Below are 22,218 nucleotides of genomic sequence, written 5' to 3' on the forward strand. Positions count from 1 at the left end.
ATTAAAATGGAATAGATTGTCACTTTACAGGATTTTCAAATCTGTGAGGAATAATGTACACTGGCTTCAGAGGTGCTGTTTGAGTCATTTCACTTCAAATTTAGTAAGAAAAGGCTCATTAGAAAGCACAGGCCTGTGATGACAGCATTCAGAAAACCGAGCAGGAAGACTGAGTCTGAGGCCAACCTGGGCCACACAGCGGGACTGTCTCAAATAGAAAAGAAAGAAGAAAGAGGGAGAGAAGAAGAAGGAGAAAAAGAAAGCGTGCTTGCTAGCATACAGAAGGACTTGGCCTCAACCCCGAGAACTGAAAAGAACAACAAACTAAAAATGGGCCGCTGGATTAGCTCAGTGGCGGAACGCCTGTGTAGCACGAGGCCCTGGCCTGAGTGTCCAACAGTGCAGAAGCAAAACAAAACCTAAAGACAATCTTCGTTACATCTTATTATTTTTAAATATTTTTTGTTTTATAAAATGTTTGTTACATTTTATTGGTGTGTGTGTGTGTGTGTGTGTGTGTGTGTGTGTGTGTGTCTGCTTGTGTAGGCATGTGCATACCACAATGCACGTGTGGAGGTCAGAGGGCACTTGCAGGAGTCAGTTCTCTCCTTTCACCAAGAGGGTCCCAGGGATCCAACTCAGGTCACAGGCTTGGTGGCAGCGCCTTTACCTGCTTAGCCATCGTTCTGGCCCTAAAAACAATTTTTTAAAAAGAGATGGAAAAAAAAAAGAAAGAAAAGTGATATGGTCACTCGTGATATTAGAAAAAAGAATGCTTGATAAGAAGTATTAACAGTGACAAGGAGAGTCACGTCACAGTGATAAAAAGTTAGGAAGACATAAAAACCATATATGCATATACACAGGCATGCAACAACAGAATTTAAAAATATGTGAAGCAAAATCTGACACATTGATGGGAGAACAGACAAGTCCAATTGGAAAGTTAAGCTGAGACAGTTTTGTAGGACAGAGGAGGACAGGGATTATCATGATGGAGTTAACTGAGGCGAGAAGGTCTGCCCACTGTGGGTGGCTCCATTCCCCGGCCGCAATCCTGGAGAAGGGGATTGAGCAGATGCCCACATCCACTGCCTCTTCCGGGTCCTAGATCTGATGTGACCAGCTGCTGCAAGCTCCTGCTGCTCTGACCCCACCATCGTGGACTGTACCCTGAAACTGTGAGCCAACGAAACATTTTCTCCCTTATGTTTTGTTTGTCAGTTATTTAATCAAGTACCAGAAAAAGAAACTAAGGCAGAAAGTTTTCCTCATTTCCTGGCTGGAGCCTGGGATTTCTACAAGGAAGAGCCTTTATACATCGGTTTCTGGGGTTGCTCTTTACTTACTTACTGAGGCGTTACATTCAATGCTGGGCAGCTAAGAAAGCTTACGAATATCGCTCTTGTACAGGACCCCTGTTCAGCTCCCTGCACCTACACAGTGACTCCACCATCTTGAATTCCAGTCCCAAAGGAATCTGTCACCCCTGTCACCCTCTTCTGGCCTCCTTGGCACCAGGTACACATGTGGTGCACATACACACATCCAAGCAAAACACTCATACACACACACACAAACACACACACACACACACACACACACACACACACACACACACACTAAATAAGCCAGGCATGGTGGTGCACACTTTTAATCACAACATTTGGGAGGCAAAAGCAGATGGATCTCTGAGTTTGAGGCCAGCCTGGTCTACATATTGAATTCCAGGACAGCTAGAGCTACACAGAGCTATCTTAAAACAACAATAAATGTTCCACTACTGATATCCCGAGGACATTTGTGCCCAATCTTTGATAGTGAGTCTAACCTAGGTAAAAACCTTCAAAGAAACTAAATTGTTTCCCTTCCTTTTTCTTTGCATCTCCAAACATTTAGGCATCTCTCTCATACTTGAGGCTTAGCTCTCAGGCCAGGCTTATTTTCCCTTTGGGAAGGTCACTCTCTGTGGGTTACTAAGATGGGGAAAGCCAGGACAGATTAGCTTTAAAGGCTTTGGAAATGATGTAAACCATAAGGCTTAATTGAAGAAGTCAGTATGGGTCCTCACAGATAAAGATTCCAATAACTACTGTGGATGCCTGTCACTCTGCCAGGACCTCCATATTGTGGACCCTCAGGTGGGCCTCTTGGGAACATGCTAATATTTCCTCCGGAGATAGACAAGTGTTCTCTGGGAGAAAATGTGCTATCAGCAAACCCAAGTCCAGGGATGGCCGATTTGGGATCCTTCCAGATATTCTAAAATATCAGGTTGCTGGTTAATCATGCCTAATTCACTTGAGTCTATATTCCTATACAACCCCATGGCGTCATAGCCTGAGGAGACATCTGATTGAGTCCTCAAGCCCTCTCAGCACACGAGGGACTCCTTCTGCGTGCTTCATTTAAGAACCCCACGTGGCCCTTTATACTTTTGTGTACGTGCTAGAGCTGGGTCCCGGGGCCATGTGCACGGCTGGCAAGCCCTCTACCACTGTGCCACATTCCCAGGCCCGGCCGCTAAGCTGCTACTCGGTCAAGGAAGAACTCCTGATCCTTCTGCCTCTGTCTCCACAGCTCTGGGATTACAGCTGTGTGCTGTCGGGACCAGGCTGTCCAGTGGTAGGGACTAACTCCAAGGTCTTAGGCTCTCTACCGACTGAGCTATAGCCCCAACCCAAAGTAATGTTTTTAAACATAGGGATTAAGAATATATACTTAGCCAAGTCATGACACTACATTTGAGACTAAGAGACCAGAGGTGACTCAAGAAACTTGACTTTCTTCCATAAATAATGTTTTAGAACATTCAAAAGGAAAACTGTGGTCTTTGGAAATGACATAAAATTGCTGACAGAAGGCAGCCGGGGTCCAAGCTAGCCTGGGTGTGCCATCCGCTGTCTCTGGCAGTCTATTTTTATTGGCATTTGTGAAGATAGCAGATGCAGCCTCAGAGCTCCAATGCTGGTACTGTGCCTCTCGCCACCACCCGTTTCCCAGAGCAGGGATGCCAACAGTTGGACTTGTTGAATCATGAATTCCAGAAACAAATCATTGAAAGGACACTCTTCACATCCCAGATCATAATATTGTACTTGGAGAGCCACCGGCAGTAGAAGCCCTCTTCATGGAAGAGTTATAGAAATGGCACCACTCAGTTCAGAAGATACAGCACAACCTACAGCGTACCAGCATGCCCCAGGGGAAGTAAGCCAGAGGAGAGCAGATTGAAAAGGGGTCTATTACAATTCGTCACTTTTCCTGCCAGCTGCCCTGGCTTCTACTTCTCTTTGGGGTCTACTGCTTCGGGTTTCCTGACACACCGAGTCTTATTCAGTACCCCTGAAACAGTAGCCATGCCATCCTAGACAAAGGTTTAGGGCACCCCCTGGCTGTGCCTTTGTGGTCACTATCAGTCCAAAGCAGGACTTTTCCTCTGGGTCCCCATGTGATAATGGTGCTGCCATAGCACGCGGTCAAAGCAGTGGAATGTAAGGTCATAGACCAACCAAGACTCAAGCATCTGACACAGGTGGGAGGCAACTGTCAACTGAGGAGGTCACGGGAGGCTTATTCAGCCCATCTGCTCTCTTCTTTCTGGACTTTTTATTTTTCAGATTTCGTCTTCACTGTGAAAAACACTCTGCTGTCTGAAGATCTTGATGCTCCCTTCCTCTGCTGCGGGTTTCTAATTACACAAGTCTACAGCAAGCGAGCCCTCTCTAGAAGCTTAATTCCTGTCTTTACTGAGCCTTAGAAGTAATTAATCAAAGGCAATTTCTTTGTAAAGATGTCACACCCCTTAAAGTGCAAATGTACATGTGACTATAACAACTACCTACCTCGGCTTCCTCAGTAGCTGGGCCTCTCAGTACAGAGCACTGTGAGTGGGCATGGAGTTATGTCAGGAGAATCATACTTTCAGTTAAGAAATAAAGGTAGCCGGGCATGTAGCTCAGGGTTGAGCACTTGTGTAGTATGTAGTACATACAATGTAGTATGTAATATGTATGTACTGTAGTATGTACAGTGCCCCAAGCTCAATGTACATATACATATATATGTATATGTGACATGACATGGCCACTACACTCATGAATTCAAAGTAGTTGTGGTTACCTGCACAGGATGGGGCTGAGTTCCAGGACACAGTCCCCCATCCATGCTCTAATAGGCATTGGTAATTAAACTTACCGTGTCACAAAAATACAAAAGACCAAAGAAGGTAGGAGAGGGGCATGTGGGGAACAGGGGATTCTGTGGGAGGGGGAGGTTTCAGTGGGAGGGAACTCAATAGGAGGGGCGGGCTGGTGTTGAAAATGACTCGAATTCAATAAATTCATAAAATTCATTAAATGGACAAAATAGTCTATGAATAAAAAAAAATAAGAGATATAGTCATAAGGGGAAAAGTGGACATTTAATTTATATATCATATATAATTCACATAGCTATGAAACTGGTTGATATCTTAGTTTTCCTCTTTCAAATAAAACTTTAATAGCTATTTTCCAAGTCTTTCTTCTTCACATAGACCAGAAGTCAAGCTTGGGTATTGCTGCTTGGGTGCCACCCAACGTTTTTGTTGAGACGGTGGCCTGGAACTCACCAGGCAGGCCAGGCTGAATGGCTAGAAAGCCCCAGGGACTGACCCCCCTCAAGCTGGGATTAGGAGCACGCATCTTTTAAAAATATATTTACTTATTTTATGTTTATGGGTGTTTTCTCTACATGTATGTATGAGCACCACATATGTGCCTGGTGTCCTTGGAGGCCAGAAGAGGTCATTAGGTCCCCTGGGACTAGAGTTATAGATGGTTGTGAGGTGCCATGAAGGATCTAGGAATCAAACATGGGTCCTCTGGAAGAGTGGCCAGTGTTCTTGAGCCATTTATCCAGAGTGTCTCCCCACCCCCCATTTTTGGTTTTCACATACAGTTTCTCTGTGTCCCAGAACTCACTCTTTAGACCAGGCTGGCCTTGAACTCAGAGATCCACTTGGCTCCTCCTCTGCCCCCTGGGTGCTGGGATAAAAGGCATGCACCACTAGGCCTAGCTCTGTCCATCCTGACCCTTCTTTAAAAAGTGGGGTCTGGAGATAAAACATGGTCCCTGTGCCAAGCTGACTGTAGCTCAGTGCTTCTTCCAGCTGAGCTACAGTCCCTGTCGTGGATAGAATCTTAACAGTTAATGAACACCTGCTATGAGTCAGAGGCAGCAGGGAGAGTACCTGGCTTGATTTAAACACCTTTGACCTTCTAGTGACTCTCTACATTTTCTCTTTTTTCACTTTCCTTCTGAAAACCGGAAAAGGAGTGATACAGGGGCAAGATATAGATGGAGAAACTTTGGAGAGCCAAAGATTAAAGGTAACAGGCAGGAGACAAACAAAACAACACAAAAGAAGAGACCCAAATACCCACTGTGTCTTCCTGTGTATTTGCACACAGACACTCCTCTCAGATGCTTGTATCCAGGAAACAACAACATCTCCCAAGAACATGCCCCATTCAATACACCCCAGGGTCCTTATTCATCTGGAGGACAACAGAAGATTGGGAGTTCAAATCCCACTGCAGCTACCTGCTGGCAATGTGACTTAACTTCTCTGAGCTGCTGGCTTTTCCCCCACTACTAAAATGCAAGTTTAACACTTATATCATAAAGTGTTAGAATGATGAAACCACATAAAGTGTAAAAAAGTGTGATCATGAGAATAGCTCTGTATGGCAAATGTGACCTCTACTTTACAGATTTAAAGACAAGTGCAAAGAAGCCAGGTGACTCACCCAAGGCCTCATGGGAGCCACTGGCGAAGTCCGAGATAATTTGCAGCTCCTGCAAACACTTGGCTGCCCCATCCCCTCTCCTAACCTCTCTTGGGCTCTTGGTGACACAGAGAGCTTCCCTTAAAGGGCCTCTCACTGATTACTCGGCATTAGCTGAGTGGGCCCTGAGGTTCTCAGCCTGCCAGCAATGCACGTGACATCAAAGCACCTCTGCGTATGTCAGCAAAAGACAGTGACAGCGCAGGGACAGCAGTAGACACTGACAAAGGTACCTGCAGGTGTCTGACTTCATCGACCCTGCCCTTCCTGCTCCTTACTCTGATAGTCCAGTCCATCTTCACTGTCAGAGTTTGCGCCATTAGGTGGGCGCAGTCTGCGTGTGGTCCAGTGCCTTAGGACTCAAGTGCTTGCTCTCTGCCCCCAGTCTACACCAGGGTAAATGACGGTGACTTTCAGGAAGGGAGTATGAAACTGTCTGTTTATTTGGGGGGCGAGGTGCTCTAGAATGTGGCTCGGCTGGTACACCGCTCCCCCAGCTCACCCCGAGCTCTGGGCAAGATCCCCAGTGCTGTATGCAGTAGGCATGCTGGCACTCAGCTGATGCTGGCACTCCGGGAGTGGAGGTGGGTGACCACGCGTTCCAGCTGACCCCTGGCTGCACATGGAGGCTGAGGGAAGCCTGGAATGTGTGAAATCTTGTCTCGAAAGAAGGAATATGTATATCTTTAAATGCCTGGAAAAATCCTTTCTTCTTGCAAACATCGAACACTCAAACCATTGGGAGCTGGAAATGCACCCCTGCTTGCTGTCTCCACGGAGGTGAGCAATGCTGCCATGTTTTTGTTGCCGTAGTGTTCTGGCTTCACCGTGGGCTCAGAGATACAGAACCCAGGGACATGGACTCTGAACCTCATGGAATCCTAAACTGAACCACCCTTTCCTGCCTAAGAGAAAAGAAAAAGATCTGAAAGGCAAGGATGGGAGGTGAGTGAGAGAGGAGGCAGGCGCTGGGAGCCAGGAACACTCAGCAGAAGCAGCCCCTTTGCAGCCAGATCAGTGCCATGGATGACACCCTGTACAGCGTGCTCACCTGCTGGCTACGGTAATTAAGTAGCTGCGCTAATTGGTTTCCTCATTGTATCACACAGGGTGAGGCTTTCCCTTGAATCTCTAACTACTTTGGTGTTTAATAGTGCTGACCAGATGCTGCCAGCACTGAGGTTAGTCAGGACAGTATTCTGAGAGAGGAAGAGACAGGGTTGTTCCAAGGAAAAGGCCCAGCAGGAATTTGTTTCTGTAGCAGTCTGGCCTCTGGGCTCCACACCCTTCCATCTGATGGCTTCTTGACACTTGTGACTAAGTGAAAAACCTAAAAATAAAATTACTTTTGCCACAGGCTCCCTCTTCTCCCAGAAGGGGGTGCTAGAGAGCCACAAGGCTCCTTCCTGTTACAGGCAGCCACACCCAGGAAGCCCTAGCCTAGCCCCGTCTGGTACTACCTAGCCCCTCTGTGTAGCCCTGGCTCTTCTGGGACTCCCTCTGTAGGCCAGTCTGGCTCAGAGGTCTGCCTACTCGGCCTGGACCACTACCCAGTATCCTCTTGAGCTTCTCCAATGGAATCATGCTACTTTCTTGTGTCCTCTTAACCCAAAAACATTCATGCCTGTTTCCTGCAGGCCACCACATCAGTTAATCTGTTGTTCTATTGACTTCTTCTAATAAATTAGCTGTTAAAACAGTTTATATAGTTTCTGTATTTCTAAATAGTACTCATGTTGCTTTTATGTAAAAAAAAAAAAAAAAGCATTTTAGAGCTGGAGAGAGCCATTAAAAGCTGGGCTCACAACCAAAAATACAAAGAAACATTTTTAAAAGTTTTACCTTATTTTTAATTAAGTGTGGGGGGGGCCATGTGCACACGAATGCAGTGACTGCGGAAAGCAGAAGAGGAAGCTGGGGTTAAAGGGTGATGTGAGCCACCTGGCACCGGTGGCTTCTGCACGAAACGCTTGATTTTACCGAGCCGTCTTACCAGCCCCTTCTGCTTTAAGCTAGAGCCCAGGCAGGTCTAAACCCTAAGACTCCTCCCACATCTTCCTCCCGAGGGCTAGGGCTCTGGGTGTACACCCACACACACCGTTCTTGCTGACTCTGTATCTGGCTGTGCCTGGCTTGGAGTCCATCTGTGTAGCCACATCTGGTAATCTGGGAAATTACAATCCACTCCCCTCAGCTCATTTTTCTCAACACTTCCTTCGGATAATTTATACTGCACACCTAAGAGCCAGACTCGGGCTAAGCACATAGATACAATCGTGTGCCCTGACAATCCCTGCCCCCAACATCTTGTTGTCTGAAACGGAATGAGAAGATATAGGTTAGGTTGGGCTAGCACACTGCAAGGCTCGTTGTCCAGCCTCCTTTCCAAGCTGTGGCAGCAGATCAAAGAGTTTTGTTTCAATAACTGGGTGTCTTTGGAAAGTGAGGCAGGTGACTGTGCCCAGCAAGCTGCTGGCCTGCTCAGTACAGCCGTGACCTTGCAACAGCATTCATTCAGAGAGAAACAGGACAAGCTGCTCTTGAGAGGGAACACCCCAGGAGAAACCCCAACGACACTGAGCCCCAGGTGCTGAAAGGACGACCAAAGCCACATGACACAGGTCAGGGCCCGGCTCCAGAGCAGCCACGGTGAGGGAGTTAGGCAAGCCTTTCTAACTCGGTAATCCCAGCATCAGTTAAGGACAGATGAAGGGCTGAGGGTGTGGCTTGTGGGCGGAGTGCTTGCCTGGTGCTGTGTTGAATGTGAAATGGACCTATGTGTTTCAACACTCTGGCACGCTGGGGGTGGGGCGCTGTGGAATGTTCAGCGGTGGAGAAAGTAGCTCGCTGGGGTGGACCTCGAGGTTTTACCTGGCCCCATTTCCTGTTCACTCTGTTTGCTGACTGCTGGTGCAAGGGGACCAGCTGCTGCTCGCCGCTGCCACCACGCCTTCCTCATCACGATAGACTATGTTCCCTTGAGCTGCAAACGAAAATAAAACCTCCCCTGCTTAAGTTCCTTCATTTTAAAAAAGTGTTTTTGTGGGTGTGGTGGGTGTTATGTTCATGTGGGTATGTGCACACGTGTGCGCAGGTCTGTGTGAAAGTCTTCCCTCCTGTTCTCCACCTTGGCTTATTTTGAGACAGAGTCTCTCACTGACCCTGAAGCTCATCAATTCAGCGAGCTTTAGGGATCTGCCTGTCTACACACACACACACACACACACACACACACACACACTCATCCGCCCACCATCCCTGTGCTAGAGCCACAGACACAGGACACAATGCCTGGCTTTTAGGTGGGTGCTGGGATCCAAGACAGGTTCTCCTAGGTGTGTGATGTGACAGACACTGTGGTCCAGCCTGAGCCATCTCACCAACCCCTTCCGTTGCTTCCTGTTAGGCGGTTTGACATAGCAGCAGGGAAGAAAACTAACACACGCAGTTAGCAGATCTGGAGCCCTGGGTCCCATCCCCCAGCACCACCTAGAGTGGGCATCAGGGCACACCTGTAATCCCAGCACCTGGGAGGGAGAGGAGGAAGAGCAGGCGCTCAAGATTCTCTTCAACTACATTTAAGACATCTCAAAAAGGAGGAGGTGGAGGAGAAATCTCAGCCTACTTTATGTTTCTGCAACAGGACTGTATACCCAAGAAACACAAAGGACATGAGAGGAGGAAAAAGCAAGAGTCAATCTCCTATTTAAGTCCGAACCCAAAGGGCCTCAGCTGTGGGCAAGAAAAAGCTGGAACGAAATTCCATTTCTACATTTTGACATACTCTTTCCTTGGGCTTCTACTGTCCCCATATCAGGCATACGAGGGACAAGGAGCCGGTGTTCTTACTATTTATGACATGTTTGTGTAAACCTGCTATGTGGCCAAACTCTTGAAAGCCACATTTATAGCACACTGATACCTTAGAATTGCAGACTAAACTTTTCACCGTCGGTATTTTACTCATTTTGGCATAATCATGGCCATCAAATGCCACAGAGAAGGAAGTCAGCCATGGGAAATTATTATTAGAAGGCCTATTCCATGTCTTTGCTCTAGGGCCTTGTTATAAGTAATTTACTGTCACCAAAGAATGTAAGTTCATAAGGCATGAAAAGCCTGGAGAGAGTTTTGTTCATAAATAATCACCAGCACTTAAACAATAACGACAGCTTCAAACTCCAGGATGATCAAAGTGGACAATATATACTGCCTGGGTGATTTATGACTGTGGTGTTTAGGGTCCAAATGCTGAGATAATTCAATTCCACCTGAAGAGTCATTATATGGCCGAGCCTAAGAGAAGTGTTCTGGGTAAGAGGCGATATTTCTCAGGTTTTTCATTTCAAACACATTATTTCTGTGTTTAGGATATCACCCAGGCAATTCCCTTCATGATTTGTAGCACTCTTGAGCAATTATAAAAAATGATAAGGGGACAGCAGTCAGGAACAAATGCCAAAACCAAACTGATCCACAGAATACTGAGGAAGCCACAGAGAGTACCGAAGACTTGGCATATGGCGGAATAGTCTTTTCTAGGCAGGGGAACTCAAACTGAGCCAGGAACCTGCATAACAGCAAGGCGCTTCCTCAGCAGGAGCGTCAGCTACAGACTCCCCTGCAGACTGGGCTCTTGACAGATGTGTGCAAGACCAGTCTCCCCAGGAAGGGGAGAGGCTCTCCTCGGCAGCCTTTTCCTTTCACTCCCTTACCACCTCATGCCTTCCCACAAGTCACTGTGGAATCTGTTTTGGGCTTTTGGGGATTTTGTTTTGTTGTTTTTGGAACAGGAGCTCATGTAGCCCAGGCTAGTTTCAAACTCATTTGGTAATCAGAATTGGCCTTTAACTCCTGGTCCTCCTGCCTCCACCTCTGGGGTGCTGGGGTTAAACAGGCACCACATCAGCCGAGGACACCCACAAGCAGGCGAGGACAGAGTGGTCCTAGCCGGTCAGAGCAGGATTTCTGGGTTTACGTACCGTCTAGACCATTGTGATGACTGTAGTTTCTTTTCCCCAGGATGCTCAGAGATGTGTGATTCGGAGTGGTGAGCATCCTCTTGGTGGTCGGAGTGTGCAGGCTTGGTGGAGATCGAATTACATTAGGTTTCTTCGCAGGATGGATCTCTGACAGGGGGACAAAGGTTTATCAGCTCAGAACACGGTATTGGAAATCTGTATGGACTCTAACACCAGCTAATAAGCACACATCTTTCCTAATGAGCTGAGAGTCAGTTCTCCAGGAGCCAGCCGTGGCCTTGCATAATGAGGGAGCTTCAAGAGTTGTTACCACAGCTCCGATTATCAAGGAACCTGGCTCCTCCCCTGCTGGCTGGGGCTCTGAGCCCCTGGCTGTGAAGGTAAACACTCAGAAGGTACTTTAGAAGGTCACTTGCAACCCGAGCTTTGCTAAGGGAATAAAGCACCCGACTCTTGAGCACATTAGAAATGTAAAGATCATCTGTAGAGGAGGCCGCAGAAAGCCCGCCTCTGTGCAGTCCGCCAGGAGCAAGCAGCACATCTGGTGTGCGAGCGCTGGCTGTGCAGTCAGCCTCTGGGTCCAGCGCGCAACACTCTTAGCCAGAACATTTCCACAATGGATGAAATTTGAAACTGTAGTTCAAACTGTAGTCAAAATGTGTATGGCACACTTTGAGCAAGCCATGCCATGACACTGAAAAGTGCATCTGGTACATGGTTAGGGGTCTTTATAACCCTGCACCACCTGCTCCTGTGCAGAAAATGCATTATCCTGGGAAGTAGATTTAAAGACCTCTGGAGGTAATTAGTGTGAATGCCTTTGCTCCGAAGCCCCACCCACTCGCTGATCCTCAGAGGTGTCGCCTAGCAGGTCAACTATGCTCAAACCAATGTGTCTCCTCACCTGCCCAATGTGAAGACCAAAATAGCCAGATTTCCCAAAATTTAGGAAAAGTCGCTCAGATTGTCACAACAAACATTCAACTTGGTCTGATCAAAACCTTACACTTCTTAACATTTAGGTATGGCTTGCCGGTGCCATCCAAAACTAACGACGTCTTCCGACATGGCGCTGCTAGTTTGCCAGCCTCACTTTTTCATTATAACCAGCGTACCCTGAGACAATGAACCTCCCTCAACCTTTCAAGTCCTCAGATGCACCAAACCTTTGTCTCCCTAGTCCTCTCAGCCTCGTGAGGGGTGAAAATGCTGCTTCTGTGTTTTTCATCCATTCAAAAGCTACAAAACTTTCAAGGCTAAGATGAACCACTAATGTGGGCAAGAAGGCAGACCTAGCACTCAGCAGATGTAACCACATCCAGGGCTGTGGTCCGAGGCAGCGGCACAGCACTTGCCTGCCATGCAAGAGGCCCGGGCTCTATTCCACAAGCCCCTCACTGCACATAAAGTCTTCCTCCATGTGCCCAGAGCACATTAAAACCTTCAATTTATCACACATAATGTTTTGTTTGATTATTTTTGCTGTGTGCTTTCCCTACTTGACTAAAAGTTTTGAAGGCAAGGTTTTATTTATTCTACAGTGTCTGGAATAGTGCACTCATGGAGACGGGGCTTGGCTCAGCCCCATCTAAAGACAGAACAGTTGGGACTTATCTGGTAGGGACAGGGCTAAGTCTACCCACAGGAGAAATGCACAGGTAGCGGACACTGCAATGCTAAACCCTTTTCCTTGTCAGCTGGAAAGGGGCTTTCTGGAGTTGGTCCTGGAGAGACTACAAAGAGCAGCCTTCAGGGCATTGTCGGCACCCAGGACATGACAAGGACCGTGTGATATTTGGGAGGTTATGAAAGCAAGCCTTGCCTTTCTTCTTTAACTTTTTTGAGACAGGTTCTCATGTAACCGAGGCTGACCTTGAACCCCCAATCCTCCAGAGTGCTGGGACTAGCTATGTATTCCATGGCTATTTTATTTTACTTAGGCAGGATCTTGTGTAGGCCAGGCTGGCCCAGAACTTAACTATGTAGCTCAGACTTCAAGCTCTTTAGCCTTTAAAAACTAAAACAAGAACTAAGGTATCAGGGGAATATCAAAGATGGAGCTATGGGCTTCTGAGTCGGATAACACATCAAGTTCAAGGCTCCACTTTGATTTTTCAAAGATTAGATGCCTGAAGTCTGAGTACTTCAAACACACAAGTCTTCCTGGCAGCAAAATAAGGTTCAATGCAACTCACAGTATTTCACCTTTACTGAGAAAATGAAAAAGAAATATTGGAATCACAAAACACATGGTCTTCTTCCTTCAGAAAGGGAACTCATTATTTTTTACTCCATTTATCTTAAAACTTTGGGAGAATGTTATTGCTTAGTAATTCTTAACACTATTCTTAGCAATTGTATCTCATGGTGTAAATGGACCCATCCTCTCTGGAGATTTCTGAGTCACAAGGCATAGCAGATATTAGAAAACAATGGAAATGCTTCCTCTCAACAAAGCTTCGAATCAGACTTTAACATTCATGCTTCTGAGGCACCTGGGACTCAAACCCAGGACACTGCATTCTAGGCACATGCTCTACCCCAGAGCTATGGACTTCACCTGGACAGGGGTTGTTTGTTACTATTTGTGTGTGTGTGTGTGTGTGTGTGTGTGTGTGTGTTTTGAAGAGGGTTAAGTTTGCTTTTGGGTCTTATCTTGTTTGAGGGGAGATCTGGCCTAACCAAAACAGGACCTCAATTCACTAAATAGCCAAGGGTGACCTTGAACTCCTGATTCATCTGCCTTTACTTCCAGAACGCTAAGATACAGCTGTATACCACCACTCTTGGATGCTTTTGGGTTTTTAGACGGGTCTTGCTAGGTAGCCCAGGTGGCCTTGAGCTCATGGAGCTTCCTGTTTCTGCTGAGTGCTAGCATTACAGGCATGAGCCACTATGATTTTTTTTTCTTAATGTAAGCTGAAAAATCAATTTAATTCAGTTTTAAAAACAATTCTGTAGTTAAAGGGAAAGGTAAATTAGAGATAGTATAAGAATCTGAATAGAAATTCAAATGTTAAGTATCCTGTATTATTGAACATCCCCCCACCCCCACCCCACCCCCGCCAAGAGCGGTAGTGCTCACCTGTAATCTTAGCACTCAGGGAGGCAGAAGCAGGCAGATTTCTTTGAGTTCTAGGCCAGCCTGATCTACAACGCTAGTCCTAGACAGCCAAGGCTACACAGAGAAACCCTGTCTTAAAACACAAAAAACCCAAACCAAAATTTGGACGGCGGTCTGATGCCTGTTACTGGCCCTCTGAATCTGGTTACACCGATCCTTGTTTTGTAAACCTGCCTAAGACATTCCTGATTAGTTCACTAAACAGCCTATACATGGGCAGGGCATAATGAGGTAGGCGTGGCTAAGGTTCCGGGGTCGCTTTTGGGTTCAAGAAAGAATCATAGCCATCAGACAGGAGGAAAGAGGACGCCCCGATGGGTTAGCATGGAGTAAGAACCGCATGGGCCAAGAGGAAGGACTCCAATAATGGCCTGAAAAGGTGCAGATGGAGGAAAAAAAGCTAGTACCATGAGATGATATATGGGAGGTGGGCCAGAGAAGGAGGATTAAGGCAGATGGCACTGGATGGGGGCTGGAGGATGGATGGTGAGGACAGTGAGTCAGCATAAGTGAAATATCTGCCCCACCCGAGGTAAATAAGGCAATTATAAATCTAACAGGTATCTGTGTCTTATTATTTGTGATTTCGGGTTAAAAAATACCGCTGCAATAATCTTAGGGCTAATAATAAACATTTTATAGCCCAGCACTATATTTACTAAAACCAAAAAGCTCCCCCTACACCCCCCCCCGTTAGTTTGATTTTTGTTGTTCTTGTTTTCAGACAGGATCATGCTAGGTGGCCAAGATGATTGAGTTTACAGCAATCTTCCTGCTCCAGCTTCCCAAATCCTGGGATTATAGGCAGGAGCCACCATATGTGACTTTCCTTTTTTCTTAGACTGTGTCTATTACAAGCAATACACAGTTTAATTCAACGAGCTTTAGAAGAAGTAAACACACATACTTAACTCTGTGCATTGATAATAAGAGTTTCTAAGTCAAAAATCAAACTCTGAAGATACCCAGTTTTGTCTTTCTGAAGGACTTGAATGCAGTTCAAGGATGCAGCATTTCTGATAGCGAGAGGCCCTCCACATGTGAAAGGTGTCTCTTGAGCTCCTCCTGTGTTAGCAGATACCCACCTAAATACCCAATGATACATGACAAAGGTTTCCTAGTGCTTTTGCTTTTCAGCGGGCTCCCAGAAAGTTCGGCATGCCTGTCTGCATCTGAGGAGAGAAAGAAACACGGAGACAACAGTGAGGCGGTCTCTTGTACCTTTAACACACACCACAGAAATAAAAGGTGCAGGCGGAAAAAAACGCAGAATGCCCACCACATTCCACTCCTTCCTCTGGGGTGGAGAAAACTATTTTGAGCTTCAGATCCCTGTACTGAACGAGGGCCTCGCACCAACACTCACACTAAAGCCACGTGAGTGGAGGATTCACACACACACCACGTATGCGCACCTGAAAACTGATGGCAACAGGCTTCCTTTCTAGTTGTGACCTTTGTACGTTATGAGAGAAAAACACTCAGGGTGGAACCAATCCTAACGTACGGCTAATATGGCTTGAAAAACAAAAACAAACCCCACAACAGTTGCCAAGGCAACACCTTCAGCCGTCCTCAGCTGAGCTGGAGTGAGTTGCACTGAGAAGCCCTGACCTATCTCTTAACAAAACTCAGTTCCATTAGATGGTAGCCTGGCAAAGCCACTTGGTTCTGTCACGGTCCTCTTTTCCTTACCTCCTACAATGATGCATGGGCTGAGGCTTTAAAGGTCCCTATGCACTGTGAGGGTGGACACTGACCACTAAGTTTTCATCCCTTCATACCCTATCATAGAATATTTCAGAAAAAGAAATAAAACATACAGCATAAACAGCATACTTTAAAGGCACTGTCATCATGATAGAGTCAGTGTAACGCCACTGTACCAAAGAGCTGAGGTCAAAATAGTTTGAAAGGGGGAAAAAAAAAGCATATGGAAAGTTTTTAAAGTCAGACATTGTCATAAACCTCGTCAGTTGCTTCAGCTGATGTAGAGCTATTATGTTCATGCTCTGCCCCATCTCCAAATGTGTGACAAATGTATCCTTAGGGTTTTTCTGATCCTAGTAGGGATCTTTTCTTTTCACAAGTGAGACTATTCCTAGGCACACAATATGGAATTTGAACATCCACAGGTGTTCTTTGCATTTAGTGGTCAAAACATACACATCAGTTTGGAACCTCAAATTATTTAGAGATTGACTTTGTCATGAGCACTAGTACTTTTTCATCAAGGAAATTTTTTTAACTATTAGACAGATGGTGGGAATAGCGTTTAAAAAAAAAACATTAAAACAGACAAAGTAGATGCTGTGGCGAGCTTGGAAACGAGGAACCTGAGTCAGTGGCCCAGGCCCTGTTTCCCTATTATGCAACCACTGACAACTTTAAATGATCCCATTCTCCCCCTTCACTCCGCTAATCTCTGGAAGAGTTACTGAGTTGTGGAGCTTTTCACCTGTTTCTGAACAATAATGAAGACAGAGGCAGAATTAAGCACATCTTTGACAAACATGTTTAGAAATACAATCGAAAGAAAGATCAGATGAAACACTGGTCAAACCACCAAGCATCAACACCAAACTTCCTTCTCCCTATGCCTACTTTGCCTAAGATTCCAGTCATGTTTGGAAAAGGGACAAGATGAAACACTGTTGTTTTTTGCTTTCTTCTCCATAAATTCAAGTACTTTGAGTGAATTATCTTGGTAAATTCCTCAGCATTTTGGACATAGGCACTGTTCGAAGTCCAAGTAACAAGATAAACTTTGCCCTTTAGCCTGCAAGAACTCCAGGAAAGCTGTCAAAGTGGCTACAACCAACAGACACCAGGATGTTACATCACCTTGACAAGAGCCAGCATCCCTCAAAGATGGTCATCAGCACAGTACTGATCGGGTTACACTTGGGACTACAGCAAATTTCCTCTGGTTTCTCAGACTACCAACTATGTGGTATTCCCGGGGAAATTTTACAACTCTCCCCTGGAGAAAGTCTCTAGCAGTAAGTTTATTTTAGTAAGTCTTCACCAGTAAGTCTATTTTAACGGAAGTAGTTGGTGTGGACAGCTATCTGTCAATATATAAAGAAATTAGGATGATACGTGCTAAGTTGGCCTGGCCTGGCTTTAACGTAAGAAAAATGGAAGCCATTCAGTAGGGAGAACACATTCTCTTCACAGGAACATCTAGGGATCCTCTGACCCACACTGCTGCAATCCTGGTCTACAGGCGACACCAAGCTGTGTGCTGCTTGCTAGTCCTCGCTCCCCCACATGACTCACCTTTAGCTCAACAGAGGGGGCAGTTACACATGTGTGGATAAGAGAGGCAACTGAGGGCTGCTACAGAAGCCACAGGGGACCAAAACTGCCCAGGGAGGACAGCAGCGTGTCAAGTCACTGGCTGGGCATGAGGCTCATTTACAGCAGGGCGTATAGTCCTTTGAGGCAAACACAGAATACTGACACTTTCATACCAATCTCTGACCTTTTCTCTAATGTTCTGGAAATACCTACCAGGGGTGGAGAGAGATTATAATAAAAAAGAAAAGCTGCAAAATATACACGATTAATTAAAATGCACAAACAAGGGCTGGGAAGGTGGCTCACTGGATAAAAGTGCTTGGCCCACAAGTTTGACAACCTGAAATTTAGATTCTGTAATCCAAGTGTGCCCCTCGGGGGAGATGGGAGATAAGGAAGGGGAATGTCCAGAAGCTCATGGGCTCCCTAGCCTGATTTATGCAATGCTGTCTCCGAGGAGATAAGGCTGGCAGCTGTCCTTTGACCTCCACAGATATGAGCCGGCACGTGCAAGTCAGCACCTCACTCTCCACACGAGCAACCACACACACACACACACACACACACACACACACACACACACACAAAGTAAAATTCTCAAAAAAAAATTTTTGACGGGCTTTCGAGATCTCTGACAAACAGAATCATTAATAGGACCAAAACACAGGATTCAGGTGCTGGAAAACAGTTCTTAATAGAAACGTTTAGCCTGGTGTGGTGGCGTAAGCCTTTAATTCCAGTACTTGGGAGGCAGAGGTGGGCAGATCTTTGTGAGTTCAAGGTCAGCGTGGTCTACATAGGCCCTGTCTCAAAAAGAAAAAAAAAAAAGTTTAGAAAATAGAACAGAGGCAAAGTCAAAGACAAAATGGGAGGGAGATATTGGCATCACAGCTGAAAGGAAATACCAACCACCTTTAAATCTTTGCAAGGATTTCTGTGTTACTAGCAATACCAAATGGAAGGAAGCTAGCTATGTCCCATCCATCAACTGGTTAAGGATGTCAAAGATGGGTAACGTCTCTGCCAAGATTCTTGAGAGTTGAATTAGATAGTAGTTGTGAGTATAAACCGGGTTTTCAGAGGACAACTGGGCAGGGGCTATTAAAATTTAAAATGCATGTTGACAGTTGTTGCCTCTGAAGACCCTGTATCAGGAAGAAAAAAGGTTTTGAGATTTGAAACCACTGCGTAACTTAAAAGAAAAAAAGTGTAAGGGCCAGAGCAGTTATAAGTGTACAAGTTACAGGCCTTTTGGCATACCAGTTCTAAGCCCTTGTTACTCTAGCAGAAAACCCAGGTCCAGGTCCCAGTACCCACACTGTTGCTCACAACCACCTGTAACTCTAGGCCCAAGGGGATCTGATCCCCTCTTTTGACTTCCATGTGGTACACATACATACATGTAGGAAAAATACTCAAGCATATAAAATAATAAAATTTTTAAAAAATTACATTTAAGTAACCATCGAAGAACAAATTCCTATTAAAGACAAACACTGTCAAAACCGGCAGAGAAGCGGGCCTAGATGGTTCTCTCCTGCGGCTTTACCACTCTCAGCTTCAGGAAAGTGTGTGCGACTTGTAACAGTAACTTTTGTTGAGAAATCTAGAAAACAAGCCTGGCATGGTGGTGCACACCTTTGATCCCAGCACTTGGGAGGCAGAGGCAGGCAGATCTCAGTGAGTTCAAGGCCAGCTAAACTGGCCTACAAAGAATAGTCTACAAGGCTATTCCAGGACAGCCAAGACTATACACAAAGAAACCCTGTCTCAATTAAAAAGAAAGAAATCTAAAAAACATGTGACAAATATCTCAAGAAATGGGGTCTTGGACACTTGCAAAGATGAATTCACATCTTCAAAGAGCAAAATTCTCTTCAAGAGACACAAAGTAACTTCATGATGGGATTATAGCTGGCCTGTGAACTCAGGACTACTCTCACCTCTGTAAACTGACCAGGTGGCAGGCAAATCCTGGCCTGCCCTGCTGCTAGGGAGTGTAGCTGTCTTTGAAATGCTCTGTGCCCCTTAAGTTAGCTTCAGCGTGAGCATTCTGAATGTTAACTATCCGTGCTCGGGTTTTAAAAGTTTTGTTGTGTATGTATCACCTATGTATCCTATATGCTTGTGTTTGAGATAGGGTCTGGTATTAAACTCACTATGTAGCCCAGGCTGGCCTCAAAGGAGTGGCAATCCTTCTGCCTCTGCTTCCTGAGAGCTGAGATTACAGGCACCTGCTGGAGGTCTGTCTGTTTATTTATCTATCCATCTATCTATCTAGTAAGAAATACATTTTTATAAAAGATGAACAATGGAAAAAAGTCTCATCCCATTTTTCATAGCCTCCTACTTCCCTTCCCAGAGCTACCATTACTTCTTGCAAAATGCCCCATTTACAATATTGCAAGCCTAGTACATGTTCTCTAATGAGCGTGAAAGGCTGATGAGTACTTCCATAGCCAATCAGAAATGTGCTCTTAAAATAGGGGTTACCTACTGAGTCAAGTTCTTAGGTGCTGGGTCATGCTCTCCTGGGGCCTGCAAGCTCAGGGTCTTCCCTCTTCCGTTCCCTAGCGCCCTGTAATTGCTACAACACTGGCTGCGCAGAGAATACTACCTCCCTTTATGAACTGGTTACTCCAAATGTATCCACCAGACCTCCACTCTTCAATATCTTTAGAATTACAAGCTTCCGCCTTCTCTGAAAGTATATCAGTACTATATCCGTAACCCTTGTGCCTAATAGAGAGGGGGCAGTCAACAATGCCTTTGAGAAACCAAGGTAAGCTTATGGAGAAACACACACTTGCACACACACACACACACACACACACACACACACACACACGCACGCACAGGCCCACGTGCACACAAAGGGCTATCCATTTGCAGTGGATCAGAGACTCAGGTGCCTATGATGTTAGGTTACTCACAGTTAATCGCACCACAGAGCTGAGATAAAAGCATCTCCTGAAGAGGTTGTAACAAAGAACAGATATAAGTGAAAGGGTGATGTAAAACTCAGTTAGAGGCCAGGAAGAGTTCAGTAAGTACATAGTGAGCAACACTGAAATTTTAGGTCATAAGGTAAAATTGTTCTAAAAGTCTGGTTCTCTATGTACTTTGATAAAGATAAACACAAAGTAGAAGAAAATAATAAGGTTTTTTTTTTTTTGGGAATTTCATCACAACAAACGACTGTTCTTTCATTATTATTTTCCATGTACTTGAGCAAATAGGATATAGACAATTTAACCCTAAATCTATTTTTAGTAGCATGGGCCTTCAACTGACAAAAGATTAGAATGGAGTGACACAAAAACACTTCACTCAAGAGTAATCAGAACAAAGACGATGTGCAAATAAATTGAAAATCAACAAAGAGCCAAAGGCAAAAGCAGCCCTCACAGCCACCAGTACATTTGGTGATGGCTTCTCTTCCATTCATTGGAAACAAACATGACACCAGTCACCAGCAAATCATTATTTCCATTTCAAATGTTTAAATTATTCTCACCCACCCACCCCAAGAAATTACATAGAAATATATGTGTTTTAAAACAGCTAAACAGTTTATGTAGATGTATTTATTTTCTAGTCCTTTAAAATGGGTGAAAAAACAAAACAAAACAAAAAAAGACCAGCAAATCCCTAAACTCAGAAATGCCATGACAGAAGCTAAGCTAAGCCTAAATTTTCAAATACAGTGTCATAACACAGCTGACTTCCTCCGTGGTGGACATTGAATGGCCACTGATTTTCACTCTTCTTACGGGCTTTTTGTCTTTAAGCTTAAAAACCTTTCAAGTTGCAATTTTCTCCTGAAAATTATCTTTAGAAATCAGTTCTTTTCCAGTCATCAATTCTTTTATGAACATCCTCTTCAAATCAAAGTGGACACCTCATAAAATATGCTTTTATGTTTTTGGTTTTCTGAGATAAGGTCTCATGTCATCCAGGCTGATCTTGAATCCCCTGTGTAGCTGAGGATGACTTTCAACTCCTGATTCTCCTACCCCTGCCTCCCCAGGATTACAGGCAATACACGTGCCACCACACCCTGAGTCATAATCAATTTTTTAAAATATTTATTTATTATTTATACAGAACACTGCCTGCATGTGTGCCTGTACACCAGAAGAGGGCACCAGATCTCACTATAGATGGTTATGAGCCACCATCTGGTTGCTGGGAATTGAATTCAGGACCTTTGGAAGAACAGCCAGTGCTCTTAACCTCTGAGCCATCCCTCCAGCCCCATGATCACTGTTTTATTTTAAAAAAAAAAAAAAAAGCACCTGACCTGAACAGTTCTAGCACAGCCAAGGCTACACAGAGAAACCCTGTCTCAAGAAACAAAAACAAACAAACAAAAAAGCACCTGAATATCTTTAAGATTTCCTATTTCCTATTTGCAACAGCCATTTTTTTTTTCAATCCTTTAGGGACTAACTATATGGCTCTACCATCAAGTATGGCTTCACATCTAACACAAGCCTCGTGTACTTTTTCAGGTATGTGTCAATAGGAAAAGAGCCCACAGGTCAATGGCACAGATAACCTTTGTTCCAGCAACAGCAACAAAAGAAGCATAAGCAAGACCGACTGTGTTGGAAACAAGAGCGGTGAGTCGCAGAGACAATAAGTGATAGTGTATGATTATGAAATGGAAACCAAATCAGACAAAGACACTGTTCAACCGCGACAGGTGCCAACGTGTAAAAACTGAATGCAGACGCTCAGGGAGTTTCCTTAGAAAGGATTCTTAAACGCAATTAAAATTTATTAGACTGTCTAACAAATATGGGATTAGTTATGAAGCACTGTGCTTTCTGCAGCCTGTATGATGACTGTAAAAGGTCCCTGGGAAGATGAGAGAGGCTTGCCAAGACATACAATTCCTGACTAGTATAAATTAGTAAATTTTATTAAAACCTAATGAATACTTAAGACTGGTTTGCTGTCTTGTTAGGAACTT

At 45.0% G+C, this 22,218-nt stretch overlaps 1 protein-coding gene across 5 annotated transcripts in view; it reads right to left on the minus strand.

Moving 5' to 3' along the window:
- Positions 1 to 22,218, minus strand: part of Mta3 (metastasis associated 1 family member 3) — a 186,210-nt gene that overhangs the window by 8,132 nt on the left and 155,860 nt on the right. For 4 of the 5 annotated variants that reach the window (XM_060363670.1, XM_060363673.1, XM_060363654.1 and 1 more), the window contains exons 15-16: positions 15,023 to 15,109; positions 10,814 to 10,960 (exon numbers count right to left, since the gene is read on the minus strand). In XM_060363670.1, the coding sequence (XP_060219653.1) occupies positions 10,814 to 10,960; positions 15,023 to 15,109 (234 nt within the window). Of the gene's footprint in view, positions 1 to 10,805; positions 10,961 to 15,022; positions 15,110 to 22,218 lie in introns of those variants that run through there. The other variant, XM_060363665.1, reaches the window with a different exon arrangement.

This window comes from Meriones unguiculatus, chromosome 1 (assembly GCF_030254825.1).
Source record: "Meriones unguiculatus strain TT.TT164.6M chromosome 1, Bangor_MerUng_6.1, whole genome shotgun sequence".
NCBI lineage: Eukaryota > Metazoa > Chordata > Mammalia > Rodentia > Muridae > Meriones > Meriones unguiculatus.